This window comes from Plecotus auritus (genome assembly GCF_963455305.1).
Source record: "Plecotus auritus genome assembly, chromosome: 6".
Taxonomy (NCBI): Eukaryota; Metazoa; Chordata; class Mammalia; order Chiroptera; family Vespertilionidae; genus Plecotus; species Plecotus auritus.
The window spans coordinates 105,536,037-105,554,456 of record NC_137773.1 but is presented as its reverse complement, the minus strand read 5'-3'; the positions used below and the strand labels follow the sequence as shown (position 1 = coordinate 105,554,456).

General features: G+C 48.6%; 1 protein-coding gene across 2 annotated transcripts; it reads left to right on the top strand.

The window, feature by feature from the left end:
- The first annotated feature begins 10,167 nt into the window (after positions 1 to 10,167).
- Positions 10,168 to 17,324, top strand: ANGPTL4 (angiopoietin like 4). Of its 2 annotated transcripts, none has more exons than XM_080673373.1 (7): positions 10,168 to 10,667; positions 10,877 to 10,987; positions 11,090 to 11,207; positions 13,784 to 13,897; positions 14,200 to 14,295; positions 14,384 to 14,665; positions 16,026 to 17,324. In XM_080673373.1, the coding sequence occupies exons 1-7, from the start codon at positions 10,332 to 10,334 to the stop codon at positions 16,205 to 16,207; spliced, it is 1,239 nt and encodes a 412-aa protein (XP_080529499.1). In that variant the 5' UTR covers positions 10,168 to 10,331; the 3' UTR covers positions 16,208 to 17,324. The 2 variants fall into 2 exon arrangements, with proteins under 2 accessions (XP_080529499.1, XP_080529498.1); XM_080673372.1 differs by having other exon boundaries at positions 10,168 to 10,682; positions 16,026 to 16,656.
- Positions 17,325 to 18,420: the final 1,096 nt, after the last annotated feature.

The following is an 18,420-nucleotide window of genomic DNA, read 5'->3' as shown; positions in this document are numbered from 1 at the left end:
CATGAATGTCCATAGCTTTATTTGTAATAACCAAAAACTGGAAACAACCCAAATGTACTTCAACAGGTGAATAAAGAAACTGTGATTTATCCCTATCATCATAAAAATAAATATGCTGTAGATAATCCAACAGGGATAATCTCAAAGTAATTGTGCTGAGTGAAAGAAGCTAGAAAAAAAAGTATAATCTATGTGGTTCCATTTACATTAAGTTCTGGAAAACACAACCTCATCTGTAGTGATGGAAAGCAAGTGATGATTAATTACATGAGGAAGGCAGAGAGGACAGTGGAATGGGTTCCTGAGAGGCACGAAGAAGCTCTTGGGTGGGGTACATTGCCTTCTTTGTGGCTATATTTTCACAGGCATATACATATGTCAAAGGTTGTTACATCATTAACTTGAGATATGTGCAGATTATGGTATGTCAATTAGACTTCCACTTGCTGCTGAAATGTTTTCCCCACCATTTTTATGTTAGTCAGCTGGGGCCGCTATCACAAAATAACACAGGCTGGGGTCTTAAACAACAGACATGTATTTCTCACCATCCTGAGGCTGGAAGGTCCAAGGTCAAGGTGCAGGCAGTTTCTGGTGAGAGCTTTCTTCCTGGCTTGCAAACAGCAAACTTCTCTCTGTGCCCTCACGTGGCAGAGAGAGAAAGAGAGCATTTCTCTTTTTATAAGGGAAAAACAGTCCCATCAAGGGGGCCCATCCTCCAAAAGGCCCCACCTCCAAACACCATCACAGTGGAGGGTTAGGGCTTCAACATAGGAATTTTATGGGGACACAAACATTCAGTCCGTAACTATTTATTTATTTTAGATTTTTTTTAAAAAAATTCAGATTTGCTGGGGGGGTTGTCTCTCTTTTTTAAATTTTTATTAATTTCAGAGAGTAAGGGAGAGGGAGAAAGAGACAGAAACATCAATGATGAGAGAGAATCATTGATCGGCCATTTCCTGCATGCCCCCTACTGGGGATCAAGCTGGCAACCCAGGCATGTGCCTTTGACTGGAACCGAACCCAGGACCCTTCAGGCCAATGCTCTATGCACTGAGCAAAACTAGGTAGAGCTAAGTTTTTGTATTGTTTGGGTTTTTTTGGTGGATGCAAAGTTTATTGAGAGAAGCCAGTCCTGGGCACAATGGAGCAAATCCCCCAGAATCCGAGAGAGAGAGAGAGAGAGAGAGAGAGAGAGAGAGAGAGAGAGAGAGAGAGAGAGAGAGAGAGAGAGAGAGAGAGAAGAGGGAGAGAAAAAGGGAGCTAAGATTTTTAAAATTGACTTTTAGAGAGGGAGGAAGGGAGAGGGAGAGAGAAAGAAAGAAACATCGATGTTAGAGTGCATTATCGATCAGCTGCCTCTTGTGTGTGTCCCACAGGGCTTGAGCCAGAAATCCGAGCATGTGCCCTGAGAGGGAATCAATCAGAAACCTTAAAGTGAATGGGATGATACCCAACCAACTGAGTGACACCGGCCAGGGCTACCATTTTTTTCTTTTTAAAAAAAAAAAATATTTTTATTGATTTCAGAGTGGAAGAGAGAGGGAGTGATAGAAACATCATTGAAGAGAATCATTGATGGGCAGCCTCCTGCACACCCTCTACTGTGGATTGAACCCATAACCTGGGAACCTAACAGTGATCTCTTGGTTCATAGGTCGATGCTCAACCACTGAGCCACGCATGCCGGGCCATAACAATTTCTAAAATGAAAATGTTTAAAATACAAAAAACCCTCAAAAGTGATTATGAATAAACCTGGATAAACATTCCTTTTTTAAAATATATATTTTTAAATTTTCTTTATTGATTAAGGTATTACATATGTGTCCTTATCCCCCTATTGTCCCCCCACCCCCCGGCTCATGCCCTCACCCTCCTGGTGTCTGTGTCCATAGGTTAGGCTTATATGCATGCATACAAGTCCTTTGGTTGACCTCTCCCCTTTACCCCCACCCTTCCCTACCTTTCCTCTGAGGTTTGACTATCTTATCAATGCTTCTCTGTCTCTGGATCTGTTTTTGTTCATCAGTTTATGTTGTTCATTATATTCCACAAATGAGTGAGATCATGTGATATTTATCTTTCTCTGACTGACTTATTACACTTAGCATAATGCTCTCCAGGTCCATCCATGCTGTTGCAAATGGTAAGAACTCCTTTTTTACCGCAGCGTAGTATTCCATTGTGTAGATGTACCACAGTTTTAACCCACTCATTTGCTGATGGGCACTTAGGCTGTTTCCAAATCTTAGCTATTGTAAATTGTGCTGCTATGAACATAGGAGTGCATATATACTTTCTGATTGGTGTTTCTAGTTTCTTGAGATACAGTCCTAGAAGTGGGATCACTGGGTCAAATGGGAGTTCCATTTTTAACTTTTTGAGGAAACTCCATACTGTTTTCCACAGTGGCTGCATCAGTCTGCATTCCCACCAGCAGTACATGAGGGTTCCTTTTTCTCCACATCCTCGCCAGCACTTGTCATTTGTTGACTTGTTGATAATAGCCATTCTGACAGGTGTGAGATGGTACCTCGTTGTTTTGATTTGCATCTCTCGGATGATTAGTGACTTTGAGCATGTTTTCATATGCCTCTTGGCCTTCCCTATGTCCTCTTTCAAAAAGTATCTATTTAGGTCTATTGCCCATTTTTTGATTGGGTTATCTTCCTTTTGTAAGTTGTATGAGTTCTCTGTAAATGTTGGAGATTAAACCCATATCAGAGATAAAAAATATTTTTTAATTGAGTTCAGAGAAGAAGGAAGAGGGAGAGATAGAAACATCAATGATGAGAGAGAATTATTGATTGGCTGCCTCCTACATGCCCCACATTGGAGATCGAGCCCTCAATCCGGGCATGTGCCCTGACCGGGAATTGAACTGTGACCTCCTGGTTCATAGGTCGATGCTCAACCACTGAGCCACGCCAGCCGGGCTGGATAAACATCATTGAGCAAAGTTTGTGTGGACACGTGACTAGGGAAGGGTGACTTCTCCAGCTATGCTGTTTAAACTTTTTGGGTTTGGGGCAATGGAAATACATTATCCATTCAAAACAAAAAATTCAGCGATTTGGACCTGGAGAGAGAACTAGGTTCAAATCTTGGCCCTTGAAAGCTGGGCAACTTTAGCAAAGTGTCTGAATATCTCAGATTCCCTAGTTCAAAAGGGAAAGGCGTGTTCTCCTATCCAAGGTGGATTTGAGGAGGACGTGAGATGGAGCATGCTCATGCTGGATGCTATAAAGGTGAGTGCTATAAAGGTGCACTTAGACTTATTTTTCTTTCCTTAGTGAGTTCCGGGCTGTTTGCCCTGGGAGCAAAGGCTGCCAGGTTCACGCACACATACGCTCCCAGGCTGGAAAAACTTCACGGTGCAGATAGGGAGAGCATCTCAGTAGCAGCCGCTTTGTTCCCTTCTGAAGCCTCAACCCAGAATCTGAGTCATCTCTGCCCAAGCCTCTGAGGGCAGTCCTGGGGCTAACCTTTCCTGGTGACCTGAATGTGACCAAAGCCTGGCAGAAAAGGTCATGGTCAGCTGTCGGTATGGTGGGGCCATTCCTTGGACAGAGGCACAGCAGCCTCTCTTGGGGTGTCCACATACTTAGCCCCAATGTCACTGGGCTCATCTAGGAAGAATCAGGCACACCCCAGGCTATAGTGCATTTTCAGGTTCTTCCCCAATCTGGGTCACCCATTCCTTACTCTCTTTGTCTGGATAATCTTGGTACCCCTCAGCTTCTGGGCCCTGTCCCAGGAAACCTTGCCTGAGGGGATTGGCTCCTTCTCTGAGCTCTTATAGCTCCTGTGCTTCTCCCAGGATAGCACTGATCACCAAGTATTCAAGTTAAATGGTTAAAAGAATCACATTAGGTTAAAAGTTACAAACTTCCAGTTATAAAATAAACTAGAGGCTGGTGCATGAATTCGTGCACGGGTGGGGTTCCTAGGCCTGGCCGGTGATCAGGGCAATCAGGGCAGTCTCACCCAGTCCCTTTCGGGGCCTCTAGTGTATATATGTCTCTGTGTGTAGTAATACATCTCTACAAGTATATGAATTATATATTTCTATACATACATGTATTCTGTTTCTGTGTATAAATGTATATATTATACATGTCTCCTCAACAAATGTTTTATATATCAATATATTTGTGTGTATGTTACAGATGCATACTAGTATATGCCGATATATGTTTCATTTTCAAGAGAGAGAGATTGAGAGAATAATAAAGCAAATAGAACAAGTTAACAATTGGTGAATTTCCACGAAGAGTATACAGGTGGTCTTTATACTCTTGTTGCAAAATTTTTGTAAGTTGAAATTATTGCAAAATTTAACATTACTCCCACAAAAGGAAAGAAATCACAGGGTTATATGGTCTGTCTTCCTTCCCAGGGCAAACTTTTCCACAAAGAAAGTGTAAGGACTTTTCAAGCCCCTACAAAATGTTTGAGACTTGAAAATAATGCGTATCTTCTCACAAATTAGGAAATAACAAATAGTCTGCATTATTAAAGTTAATAAATGTTTAATTAAATGTCTACAAAATGTCACTTGAGACCTGGCCTGTGTTGCTCAGTTGTTAGAATGACGGCCCATGTACCAAAGGGTCGAGGGTTCCATTCCTGGTTAGGGGCACTTACCTGGGTTGCAGGTTCGCTCCCCACCCCGATCAGGGAGGAACCAGTTGATGTAGCTCTCTCCCATCAATGCTTTCCTCTCTCTCTCTCTCTTTCCCCCTCCCTCCCTCCCTCCCTCCCTTCCACTCTCTGAAGAAGCAATGGAAAAAATATCCTCAGGTGAGGATTGAAAAAAAAAAAGTCACTTGACATCAATCTCACTGAACTCCATGTAGATAATTCACCCCAGGGCCCTGGACTCCCCAGTTCTTGAGGACAGGACTGTGTCTACCTGCCAATGGCTGTACCCCTAGTGTGGTACACAGTAGATGTATAGGTAACATTTTCAGAATGAACTAAGTGAGTGTGCTGGGCTGACCCCCAAGGCTGGGATCTCCTTGAGGAAAATGACAGGAGGATATCCTGATCTGCATTGAGTCCCTGGTGAAATAGAGAAATTCACTCCAATGTTTGCAGGGTGTGTGTCAAGAGTGCAAATGAAGGTCCACGTACTATGTCTAAATATTTAGAGTTCTACATTACACTAACTGTGATAAGCTGCTCACTAATGACCTTCATGCTTCATGCTAATTGGTATCCACATTCTTCTGTAGATTTGGCCATTGGGATGTTAGCTAATGTGAGGCAAGCAGAGGCTGAATACATCTTGGTTCTTGGGTTTCATCCTCTTGGAACACTACCATCACCATGGGAGAAACTCAGATGATCCTGCTGGAGAGGCTAGTCACCAGACATTAAGTGTCCACCTTGGAATATCTATTCCAAGTCGAGTTCCAGGTGACTGTAGTTGCATGAGTAACCCAAGGGAAAGAAACAACCCAACTGAGTCCATGGCTGTGGTTATTAGCCACTAAGTTCTGGGAATGTTTGTTACAAAGCAATAGAAAACTGATGCACTAACCCCTGTTAAGCAATAAAATGTGTTCTATCCTCTGACTTTATTCAATATATCTTCAAAACAATATGCAAGGCCAGCCCTGGCAGGTGTTTCTCAGTGGTTAGAGCATTGGTCTGTGCACCAAAGGGTCTCAGTTTTGATTCCAGGTCAAGGACATATACCTGGATTTCAGGTTCGATCCTCAGTCCTGGTCAGCGTGTGTGTGTGGGAGGCAACCAATGTTTTCTCATTCTCTCTCTATATATCTCTCTGTTCCCCCTCCTTCCCTTCCACTTTCTCTAAAAATCAATGGAGGAGAACCCAGATGGCAGCATAGGTAAATGCCTATACTCACTGCCTCCCACAACCACATCAAAATTACAACTAAAATACAGAACAACCATCATTTAGAACTGCCTGAAATCTGGCTGAATAGAAGTCCTACAACTAGAGAAGTAAAGAAGAAAGCACACGGAGACTGGTAGGAGGGGTGGAGGCACAGAACAGGATTGTCCAACATTCACATGCAGTGTTTTTTTAACTGGGAGGGAGATCGTCTCTGTGGAGGCTGCCCATGAGGAGAAAGGGATTCCAGCCACACACCAGACCCCCAGACCAGGGTTTCAAACCTGGAAGAGAAGTCCCTGTAACTTCAGGCTGTAAAAACCAGCGGGGATTGTGGCTGAATGACACAGGCTATGGGAATCCAAGGTGTTCCTCTTTTTAAAAATATATATTTTTATTGATTTCAGAGAGGAAGGGAGAGGGAGAGAGAGAGATAGAAACATCAATGATGAGAGAGAATCAGTGATCAGCTGCTTCCACACCCCACACTGAGGATCAAGCCCACAACCCAGGCATGTGCCCTGACCGGGAATCGAACTGTGACCTCCTGGCTCATAGGTTGATGCTCAACCACTGAGCCACGCCAGCTGGGCCCTGTATGTTCCTCTTAAGAGGCCTGCACCTCCTCAGCTTCCTCTGAGCTCTGGCGTCTGTCAGCAGTGACTTTGGGGGAATTCAGAAACATACTGGGAGAAACTGGACTGTCTGGCATCAGGGCAGGAACTCGAGGGCAGCTTTCTCCCAGACAGGGGTGCTCAAAGGAGTCATTGTTCCTGTCCTGAGACCTCCCTCAATCCAGAGCTGACTGACACCCACATCTGAGTTTCCATTAGTGTGGCCCACACTGTTAGACCCTGCCCCATCCAATTGGCAGCCCCACCCAAGCTGTTTGCAGCTGCTTTTCCATATGAATGGCCTGTCTGGCTCAGACTTCAGACTTTGCTAAAATCTCTTAAACAAGCAGCAGCCGGAGTCAGTGTGCCCCAAACCTATCAATAAAGGGTCCAAGACCTGGCACTAGCACCAGCCTGTCTTGCTTCACAGTTGGGCTTCACCTGGGCACTTTCTAGTCCAATGCAGTAGCAGCCATCTGCAGAACTCTCTGTAGCTCCTGCCAGGTGGCCCCAGGTAGTGGCTGAATTTGCACTTCCTGAGAGGCTCCAGAGCCAGCACACCCAGTGGACAGCTTACAACTCTACACATCCACAAGCAACACACTCAAGGGACAGACTCAATGAGCACCAAAGCCCCATTAAATCAAGTCCTGCTCTATAGGAGTGTCTCCCGCACAGCAACTCTTTCATTGTAGACATAGCTGGTCTTCATAGCCATTTGACCTGGAGGTCAATTCCTCCCAGTGACACCAACAGCAATCAAGGCTCAACTACAACAAGACTGTTCACAAAGCCCACAGGGATAGAGAGAGACATCAACTGGTTGCCTCCTGCATGCTCCCTGACCAGGGCTGGGGAGCGAATCCAAAACCCAGGTACCTGCCCTGGACTGGGAATCAAACCCAAGATCCTTGTGTGTGTGTGAGTGGGGAGGCTGGTGCTCTAACCATTGAACCACCAGCCAGGGCTGCCACTATTTTTATTATAAGCAGTCCCCGCCACTGACAGATCAGCTTTTCTTGTTCCACCCAGGAGAAGTCCCAAGGATTGGAAATTAGTAAAGAGGGACTGAGGGCCCCCAGTAACCGAAGTCTTGGAGATACAGATGGAAAGCACTGTTCATGAGATGGGAGTCCTGCCTCAGATTGAAAACTACCAAAGGCAGGGACTTCATTCAGCTACCCACAGACAAACAAAAAAAGTCCATTTCACTGCTTCTCTTTCTGATGGGAGATTCCAGCCAACATTTCATCTTTCTATGCCATTTACCTTAACCAGAGTAGTCTATGTGGGGCCTGCGGTGTCTTGCCCACCATTATGGCCCCAGCACAGTAACTGGAGCACTCAAGAAACAATTGATTGCCCAGATGTGGCTCAGCAGTTGACACAGGAACCAAGAGGTCGCAGGTTCGATTTCGGGTTGGGGCTGAAGTTGTGGGTTCGATCCCTGGAATGGACTGTGCAAGATGATTCTCTCTCATCACTAATGTTTCTATCTCTCTCTCCCCCTCCCTTCCTCTCTGAAATCAATAAAAATACTTTAAAAAAAAAAAAGAAGCTATTGAGACCTAGCCGGTTTGGCTCAGTGGATGAAGCGTCCGCCGGTAAACCAAAGGGTCCTGGGTTCGATTCTGGTCAAGGACTCATACCTCAGTTGCAGGCTCTTTCCTCCCTAGCCCATGCCCTGGTCAGGGCACGTGCAGGAAGCAACCAATAGATATGTTTTTCTCACATCAATATTTCTCTCCATCTTTCCCTCTCTCCCAAAAAAAAAAAAAAAAAAAAGGAAAAATATTCTCAGGTGAGGATTAAAAAATAAAAAGTACGAAAAATAAAAAGAAACAATTGATTAGGGTAACCATGTCATTGCTGAGGCATAGGGCACATTCCACAGAGCACTTTTTAGGATGCAATCAAGAGCCAAGCCCCTGGAGAAATACTTTTGTACCTTGTTCAGGGCACTTGCTTCTCAGAGAGAGCCTTTGGTGTTTTGAACCCTCCGAAACATGGCATTGAGAAAGAAGCCACTAAAAAATGGATCATGAGCCCTAACCGGTTAGGCTCAGTGGATAGAGCGTCAGCCTGCAGACTGAAAGGTCCCAGGTTTGATTCTGGTCAAGGGCATGTACCTTGGTTGCCGGCACATCCCCAGTGAGGGGTGTGCAGGAGGCAGCTGATCAATGTTTCTCTCTCATCGATGTTTCTAACTCTCTATCCCTCTCCCTGCCTCTCTGTAAAAAATCAATAAAATATATTTTAAAAATGGATAATGAAAAGGCCATCAGGTTGGGAAAGTAACTGATCATTTATCTCAGCGCAGGGAGCCAGGGATGAAAGAACACGCTCTGGGATAGCAATGTCACCCACTCAGACGGAGGCCATGGGCTTCGGCGTGGACAGGCTGGCTGCCAGGGCAGATGATGACCGTCCAGGTCTACTCCTTGTGGAGATTTTCCTCCCTGCCCTTCCCATCTGCCTGGCACAGCTGCCAAGATCTGTGATCCTGACATCTGGGCGGGCCCAATGTGAGTGGTGACCTGCACATCAGGCCTAAGGCATGCAGTTTCAGATTACAGAGGCTGAACTGGCTCCAAGCCCTGCTGAGTCAACTCTGTTCTTGCCAGAACTTGGAACTAACCTGCCCCCGGGTTCTTCCTGGCAGATGGATTTTTCTGTGCCAGCCTCTTTCCTGACAGGGTATAGGGGAGTTGGTAGGGGATGGAGGGGGAGGACGTTAGTGAAAGTTTGCTGAATAAATGTTTGCCCTTGTGGAATGGACATGGTGCAGCCTCACAGCTGCACTCAGCTCTTCCTTTGTCCCAGCCTTGCTCATTCCCCAGTCTCAGAGTATTGGGGTCTCTCCACCACCAACCTGGGAGCTCCATATAGGAGAGTAGATGACTGCCCAATGAATGAATGAATGAATGGGTTGGCCTTCCTTCCAAGTATCCCCTCTTTCTGTTCCGAGGTTTCTGCTTTGATGCAGGCAAGACTCAGACACTGCAGACCCTGGGGGTAGAGAATGTGGGAAGTGAGACCCTGAGCTGGACAGACACGGGCCCTCCCAACAGGGCACTAGGTTGTGGGCAAGGGTGATGATGAGGGACTTTAAAGAATCCACAGACACCTCTGCTATGACGAATCCTTGAGCGGGAAGGAGCGTGGGAGCTTGGAGACATCTGGGTGGTAGTGGTGGAGGGGGGCGGGGAGGGAGGGAGCAGCCTGGTCTTGGGAAGCTCTCCCGGAAACATCTTGGGCTCCCCTCCCGGTCCTGCGGGTCCTGCGGGACTCAGTGCACCAGGGCCTTTCACACGTCTCTTTCCCGCCCTCTCCCCAATTGTTGACTTGAGGAGGACACAAGGAATGCCAGCTGCCCAGACTTAGGGTATGGCAGCGCCCTTTCCCCACTCGGAATTTCGGTGCAGGAAATAGGATTACGGTAAGGGGGACAGTCACGTCTCCCACGGTCGGCAGAGAAGCCGCGTCAGAGCCAGGTGGGGAGGAGTCTGAGTTTTGCAATCTTAGGGCGCCCTGCACCCCTCACACTAACTACACTGCTGAGAATGCACAAAACCCCACCCCGGATTGTACACCCCGCCCCCGGCACGTGCGCTCCGCCTTCGAAGCTGCTCCGCCCCATCTCGCACCCGCCTTATAAAAAGGGTGTCGCAGGAACACGCCAAACGAAGGGCGGGAGGCTTGGACTTGATCCTTGTCCTTTGGGGCTTCTGCACCCACGCGAGCCTCCGCCAGGGTCGGCGCGTATTTAGAACCCGCATCCACCGAGAGCCCGCGCGCCCCTCTGTCTGAGTCCCTACGTCCCCGCGCCCAGGCCACAGGGAAGGATGCGTTGTGCGCCGACGGCCGGAGCAGCCCTGGTGCTGTGCGCTGCCACCGCCGGGCTGCTGAGCGCGCAGGGCCGCCCCGCGCCGGCGGAGCCGCCGCCCCGCTACGCATCCTGGGACGAGGTGAACGTCCTGGCTCACGGGCTCCTACAGCTCGGGCACGGGCTGCGCGAACACGCGGAGCGCACCCGGGGCCAGTTGGGCGCGCTGGAGCGGCGCCTGAGCGCGTGCGGAGACGCCTGCAAGGAGCCGGGAACCGTCGCCGCGCCCCCGCACGTCCCCGTAAGTCCGGTCTCCCGGGGCGAGGCCGTCCCTGAGACCTTCCGCAGCCTGCAGGTACGTGCTACCCAGGTGACTGTTCGTACTCGTACTACTCTCTTGCGGGTCTGGAAGGGTGTGGACGGAAGTGGTGCGCTTCCAGGACTCCTTCAGCTGTCCTGCCCAGGAGTCGAATGATGGAGAGTTGGAAGGACAGAGGAATGGGTGAATGGAGAGGCTGGCAGCAGAAGGCCAGGTCCTCACCAGGTTTTTCACACTCTCTCCAGACTCAGCTCAAGGCTCAGAACAGCAGGATCGAGCTACTCTTCCAAAAGGTGGCCCAACAGCAGCGCCACCTGGAGAAGCAGCACCTGAGAATCCAGAAGCTGCAGAGCCAGGTACCAGATGCTTGCACCAGGAGGGCAGGGAGGTCCAAGCTGAACCTGTGAGTCTGGGTGTGAGCCAGTCATATCTGACATTCTCTTCCCGTCCTTCCCCAGGTGGGCCTCCTGGCCCCCACGCACCTGGGCCGTGGGGTGGCCAAGCCTGCCAGGAGGAAGAGGCTGCCCAAGATGTCCCAGTCTGTTGGCTCCACTCACAACATAACCCACCTACACAGTGAGTGTCCAGCCCTTTGCTGTCCTCTGGCAGCTCCCACCTCCACACACAGACACATACACTTGCCATTCCTGTACCCCTCCTTGTCATGCCCACCTTACTTGAGGAGAGAGGTCTTGGCCCTGGGTCCCTCTGGGCTCTGGTGAAGGCCTAAAGGGGCACCTTCTTCAGCTCTGTCCCTGACTGCCCCACCCTTCTTCCCATGGGCCAGTGGGTTTTCCCCAAAGCCTTGCTGGCTACTAATAGAGCAAGGATTGGGAAAGAGGGTCCAAGTCCAAAAGGGACTTGAGATGCAGGAGTGTGGGGAAGGGGGTGGTGCAGTGCAGGGACACCTCCATGTAGGCTGGAACTTTCTAGGATGGCACCATGGTGGACAAGAGGGTGTCAGCTGGGGAGTCTGGAGTCCTTATTGGATGAACAGCAAATCCCTGCCTTTGAGAAGGGTTCTAAGACTTGGAATGTCGATCTAGGTCACAGTGGTCGGCAAACTCATTAGTCAGCAGAGCCAAATATCAACAGTACAACGATTTAAATTTCTTTTGAGAGCCAAATTTTTTAAACTTAAACTTCTTCTAATGCCACTTCTTCAAAATAGACTCGCCCAGGCCATGGTATTTCGTGGAAGAGCCACACTCAAGGGGCCAAAGAGCCGCATGTGGCTCGCGAGCCGCAGTTTGCCGACCACGGATCTAGGAGGTAGAGCAAGGGCAGGGAGCCTATCTCCTTGGCCAGACATATTCACTCTTGCATCTCTGACAAATCCAGGGCTGCGGATTTAAGCACCTGGTCCCTCCCCCCATTCTTGGCCCCAAAGTACCTGATTACCCCCATTTCCCATTCCCCTACTTCCACATAGAGCTAGCCATTGCCACCATCTGCAGTTCTGGGTCCTGTTTGAATGTATGCCTGAAATTGCCCAAATTTCCAACCACATGTCTGTGTATGTCAACACAGGCTCCCAGCTTCCTGTCTCTGCCCCACCTTAAGTTCATGGCCCCAGAGCCAGCCAACTTCCCTCTAGTCCTCCTACCCCATCACCCGGCCTGGCATCTGTGGCTGTCTATAGCCAACTGGGTAAAAGTTCAGATTCTACCCCTTCACACCCTCAGACTGATTGCTGGCTTCCAGCCCTCTCTTTTGAGGGCTTCCCCCACCACCTCCTGCCCGCCACCTCCCGCCGCCCACCGCCCACCACCTACTGCCCACCACCTACCTCGCGCACACACACGGCTCCCCCGCCCCCACTCCTATCAGAAAGGGTCCAGTACACCCTCCCAAACTTCTGTCCTGTGATGAGGGGCTTCTGGGATGGACTAGTAGGTATAGGTCCAGACTGAGGGATGTGGAGGGGATTGGAGGGGGGCACTCATGGATTTGGGAACTCCCAGACTCTGGCTCAGTCCTGCCAAGTAGGGGAAAGTTCAGAGCTGGAGAGAGAAACAGCTGGTGCTAATGGAAGCCACATTGGTGGTTTGGCCAGGTGCCTGTCCTGATTGGAAGAAAGGAAAAGTAGGAGAAAGGAGAGCTGCCCCAGGGGCCAGAAAGTGTCTGCAGTCACTCTGGGCTGGCCCCCACCCTGGCAACAATAGGATACATTCACCCCTTGTCCTGAGCCTTCACTCCCCCTTTCCCTCCAGCGACCTTTCCCCTACTTTCTTTGCTGGTCTGGGGGCGGGACTTCCCACCAGCAGTAGCCATCCCTCCTTCCTCACTTCCTCCCTCCCTCCCCTTCTCCCTCCCTGCCTCCCTGCCTCCCTGCCTCCCACCCTCCCTCCCTCCCTCCCTCTCTTACTCCTCAGTCATTCAACTCCCCCTCTGGGACCCCCGGCTGGGTCTCTGTCCCAGCAAGTCCCATCCGGACCTGATCCGAATCCCTCACTAGACAAAGCAAAGCCTGTCTAGTTCAGCTCAGCTCTTGCCTCCCCTGCCCAGCCCCCCATTCAGCTCCTGCAAATATTCATTTATCAATCATTCAGTCATTGTGTCTTTATTAAACACCTGCTGTGGACTAGGATCAGCCTGGGCACTGGTGCCAGACTGGGCCAAGAACATTCCCTATCCCTGGCCTCATAGAGGCCTCATTCAGGGAAGGGAGTCGGGGAGAGGACACAAGATGACCCTAGTATTTCGAGTGGGAAGTCCTTGATGCTCCTTTTTGGGAGTCTGGTCTGGTCTGGGGGGTCAGAGATTTCTTCCAGAACCTGGAACCCTTACATTGAAGCATAAAAAGGCATGAGTGAAGAGCATGCTAGGCAGAGGGACCAGCATGTACAAAGGACCTGTGGCAGGAAGATGTGTGGGATAAGGAAGGCTATGTGGCCAGAAGGTGGGCATGCAGTGTGGGAAGAGGGAGGGTGGGGGCAGAGGCCAATCCTGGAGCATCTTGTAGTCAGTATTAAGGAAGGTCAGAAGGAGCCATGGAAGACTTTAGGCAAGTGAAGGGGAGGGTGTCTGAACTCAGGATTGCCCTCTAATATCCCTGTTGCCCACTGCCCAGATTCTACATATACCTGTTTCCTGAGACCCACAGGACTGCTCTCTGATTCAATCTCCCTGTCCCTCTCTTTGCCCTTTAGGGCTGCCCAGGGACTGCCAAGAGCTGTTTGAAGAGGGAGAACGGCAAAGTGGACTATTCCAGATCCAGCCTCAGGGGTCCCTGCCTTTCCTGGTTAACTGCAAGATGACCTCAGGTAGGATGAGTAAGCCCACTAGGGAACTGTTGTCATTCTGTCAAGTGCAGTCCACCTCCCTCACTCCCACTCCCTCTTTCCCTACTGAGTCCTGGGGACAAAGACCTAGGTTGAGCCTCCCGCCTGCTGCCAGTCCACAGTATTCCTTCCTTTGACCACCTTCCTCCAGTCCTGCTGGGATGAATGAGGGGAGCATTGCTGTCCCTGGGTTTGGAGGTGGCTTGGGGTTTAGGAGCCAAATGGAGGAGTTGGAGCCCCCTGTGAGAAGGGTGCTCCTAGTGATCTTGTACCTGTCTGGGCAGATGGAGGCTGGACCATAATTCAGAGGCGCCAGGATGGCTCTGTGGATTTCAATCAGCCCTGGGAAGCCTATAAGACTGGCTTTGGAGATCCCCAAGGTGGGTGTTTCCAGAAGCCAGAGGCACAGGGAGAGGAGGGGGCTGTGGTGGTGGGTCCCTGTCTCACTGATGACCGTTCCCACTGTAGGAGAGTTCTGGCTGGGCCTAGAGAAGATGCACTTGATCTTGGGGGACCATGGCAGCCACCTGGCTGTGCAGCTTCAGGACTGGGAAGGCAATGCCAAGTCATTGCAGTTCCCCATCCGCCTGGGTGGTGAGGACACAGCCTACAGCCTGCAGCTAACAGCACCCATGGCCAGCGAGCTGGGTGCCACCACTATGACACCCAGCAGCCTCTCCCTTCCCTTCTCCACTTGGGACCAGGACCACGACCTCCATGGAGACAAGAACTGTGCAAGGAGCCTCTCCGGTGAGTAAGCTCTGTCCCTCCTGGTCTTGCCTGCGGGGCCTCCCTTCCCTGCCTTTCTGCTTCCCTGCCCTGCCTTCAACACAATTCCATCGATTACCCTTTTTTCCTTACTTGCTGTGTGCTGTTGGGCGACTGACTTAACCTCTCCCATCTTCAGTTGCCCCACTTTTAAAATGGGCATAATCACAGTGCCTACTCCATAGAATTATTATGAATATTCAATGTGATGACATTGTAGCAAAGCCACCAAGACAAACTCCATCTTGTTCTAATGAAATCTAAGGCAGAGTCCAGGCTTTGTGAAGTGAAACATACCAAACTCCCTTTTGGTGGGTCAGAAAATGATGGAGCAGCTAGGTGTGGCTCAGTTGGTTGGAGTATCATCCTATGCACTGAAAGGTTGTGGGTTTGATTCCTGGTCAGGCACCTAACCAGGTTGTGGGTTCAATCCCCTGGTTGGGTTGCATAAGGGAGGCAACCCATCCATGTTTCTCTCTCTCTCTCTCTCTCTCTCAAATCAATAAAAACATATCCTCAGGTGAAGATTAAAAAAATAATAAAAGCCTGGCAAGTGTTGCTCAGTGGTTGAGCATTGACCCATGGACCAAGAGGTTACCAGTTCAATTCCCAGTCAATGCACATGCCCAGGTTGTGGGCTCGATCTTGAGAGTGTGCAAGAGTCAGTCAATCAATGTCTCTCTCATCAATGTTTCTATCTCTCTCTCCCTCTTCTTTCCTCTCTCTCTAAAAAAATCTATTAAAAAACATTTAAAAAGGTGACTTTAAAAATAAATTAAAAATACATCAAAAAGTGATGGAATACTGGTAATTTTTTATGGTTCAATATAATATGAATTGATGAGACAGATGTCAATCATAGAAAGTCTTTAATGAATGTCAGAGGCAGGGAAGTAACTTGCCATGGTCACAGATGTGAAAGCTACGGTTATTGGGTTGGGGGTCCCAGAGTCCCTGAGACTCCTCTGTTACAACCTGAGGTTCTTCAGGACACAGTTTGACAACCACTGCCAAAGCCCTCCCATCTAAAGTGTGTAAGTCCAGGCTCAGTGGATAGAGCATCGGCCTGCAGACTGAAGGGTCCCAAGTTCGATTCCAGTCAAGGGCATGTACCTTGGTTGCGGGCACATCCCCAGTGGGGAGTGTGCAGGAGGCAGCTGGTCGATGTTTCTCTCTCATCGATGTTTCTAACTCTCTATCCCTCTACCTTCCTCTCTGTAAAAAATCAATACAATATATTTTAAAAAATAAATAAAGTGTGTAAGTCCAGTGCCTAGCCTCATCGCTATCCCAGCCCCAGTAGTTAGGCCCCGCCTAACCATGTCCCCTTTTGTTCTGACAGGAGGCTGGTGGTTTGGTACTTGCAGCCACTCGAACCTTAATGGCCAGTACTTCCACTCCATTCCTCGGCAGCGGCAGCAGCGTAAGAAGGGCATCTTCTGGAAGACCTGGCGGGGCCGCTACTACCCGCTGCAGGCCACCACCATGCTGATCCAGCCCAGAATGGATGAAGCAGCCTCTTAGCCTCCTTGCTGGGGCCTGGTCCCAGGCTCCTAGAGGACAGTGACTATGACTCTGGCCCAACATGTGGCCACACTCTGCCTGGGCAGGGGCCATTTGGAGCAATGTGGACAGAGAAGAAGCCTATGACGGAAGAGGCCCCCTTTCTCAGTAGGGTGGCTATAGGTGACATACCCTCTGAGGACAGAACTACAGGGCACAGACCACAGACGTGTGGGACCAACAGGCATTGAGGCCTGCTCCTTGCCTACCCAAGGAATGGGAGATGCAAAGGGACCACTCAGGGGCAACCAGGAAGCCCTCAATGGTAGATTCAGTCATGTTGACTGGCCAAGGCACGAGGGCACCCTCACGGTGCTGTTGTATATGGGTGCTGTGAGACAAGCCCATGCCATTGGTGTCTGGGCAGAGCTCACAGAATTCTTGAAATAAAAGCAGCTTCAGAATATTTCATTCTTGTTTGTCCTTAAGTATGTTAAAAGTGGACAGTTTCAAAATCCAGGTAAACATTTTTTTTAAAAAAATATATATTTTATTGATTTTTTACAGAGAGAAAGGAAGAGGGATAGAGAGTTAGAAACATCGATGAGAGAGAAACATTGATTCAGCTGCCTCCTGCACACCCCCTACGGGGGATGTGCACGCAACCAAGATACATGCCCTTGACTGGAATCGAACCTGGGACCCTTCAGTCCGCAGGCCAACGCTCTCTCCACTGAGCCAAACTGGTTAGGGCTAAACATGTTCTTAAGGTGGAGGTGAACACTCCCTTTGTTTGTTAAGGACAAAACTGGTTATTCCTGCCACCTCTGACAACTGATTTTAATTTCCTTCATTTATTTTTTTATGATGTATATGTTATTTTTATTTTCAAAATTAGAAAGCAAAGCCCCCATTCATTCCTTCTGGAAGCAGGTAATAGAGAAAGTTAGAACACCCTCCTGATCATATTTATGCATGTGAATCACCATTAACCTCTTAGTGTCCCACCAACTGATAAAATTTTTTTAAAAAAAGTAAAAAGAAACAGGTGAAATAAATTTTACAAATATATTTATTGAATCCAATATATCAAAAGTATTACTATTTCAATATGTGATCAACATAAAAGTTATTAATGAAATACTTGACATTGCTTTTATGTACTAAACTAGAGGCCCGATGCACGGAATTCGTGCAAGGGGCTCAGCCCTCTCAGCCGCGGCAGCTTGCCTTGGCCCTGGCAGCCCCGGCTTCATCTGGAAGGTGGTCCGGAAGGTTGTTCAGCTGTCCAGTCTAATTAGCATATTACACTTTTATTATTATAGACTAGAGGCCTGATGCATGAAATTCAAGGGCCCTTGCACTGTGGTGGCTTGCCTCGGCCCTCACAGCCCTGGCTTCTTCCGGAAGGTCATCTGGGAGGACGTACGGAAGGTTGGTCGGCTGTCTGGTCTAATTAGCATAGTATGCTTTTATTATTATAGATATTTGGAATCTGGTATGTATTTTACATTTATGGCACATCTGAATTTGGACCAACCATATTCTAAGGACTCAACAGTCACAGGCAATGGCCATCATGTTTGGACAGCACAGCTCTAATGTGTACATTAATGCAGTGTTTGGGGTAAATTCACATTTTTTTTGGTCACATCTGTATGTTTTCCTTTAAATTGGCTTTAAAAAATGCATATACAAATTCAACTAGTATTGACCAAGCACCTGCTACATGCTAAAACCCTGTACTAAGTGCTTGGGATACTGTCATGAAAGAAGAGTCCCTGCTAGTACCAAGCCCGTCCCATTACAGACCTATAACTGATGGTCCAAACTGAGATGCTTTTTGAAAGTGAAAGGGGGTATGCTGTTAATGATTAAGCCAAATGACAAACAAAGCAGCTCACTCCCAGGCATATCAGGATATATTGACTCCATTTTTATTTATGTTTAAACAATTGTTTAGCCTGGCTGGCGTGGCTCAGTAGTTGAGCGACAACCTATGAACCAGGAGGTCACAGTTTGATTCCAGTTAAGGGCACATGCCGGGGTTGCGGGCTCGATCCCCAATGGGGGATGTGCAGGATGATTTCTCATTGATGTTTCTCTCTCCCCCTTTCCCTTCCTCTCTGAAATCAATAAAATATGTTTTTTAAAATAAATGTTTATTTTTTAAAATTATTGATTCATTTTTAGAAAGAAAGGAAGAGAGAAACATTGATTTTTATTCCACTTAT

What these genes read in the sequence shown, in the direction of transcription:
- ANGPTL4 (XM_080673372.1), top strand. Translation starts at nt 10,332, where the DNA reads ATGCGTTGTGCGCCGACGGCCGGAGCAGCCCTGGTGCTGTGCGCTGCC. An exon ending in CAACATAACCCACCTACACA is followed by an intron (nt 11,208 to 13,783) that starts GTGAGTGTCCAG and finishes TTTGCCCTTTAG; the next exon opens with GGCTGCCCAGGGACTGCCAA. An exon ending in CTGTGCAAGGAGCCTCTCCG is followed by an intron (nt 14,666 to 16,025) that starts GTGAGTAAGCTC and finishes TTGTTCTGACAG; the next exon opens with GAGGCTGGTGGTTTGGTACT.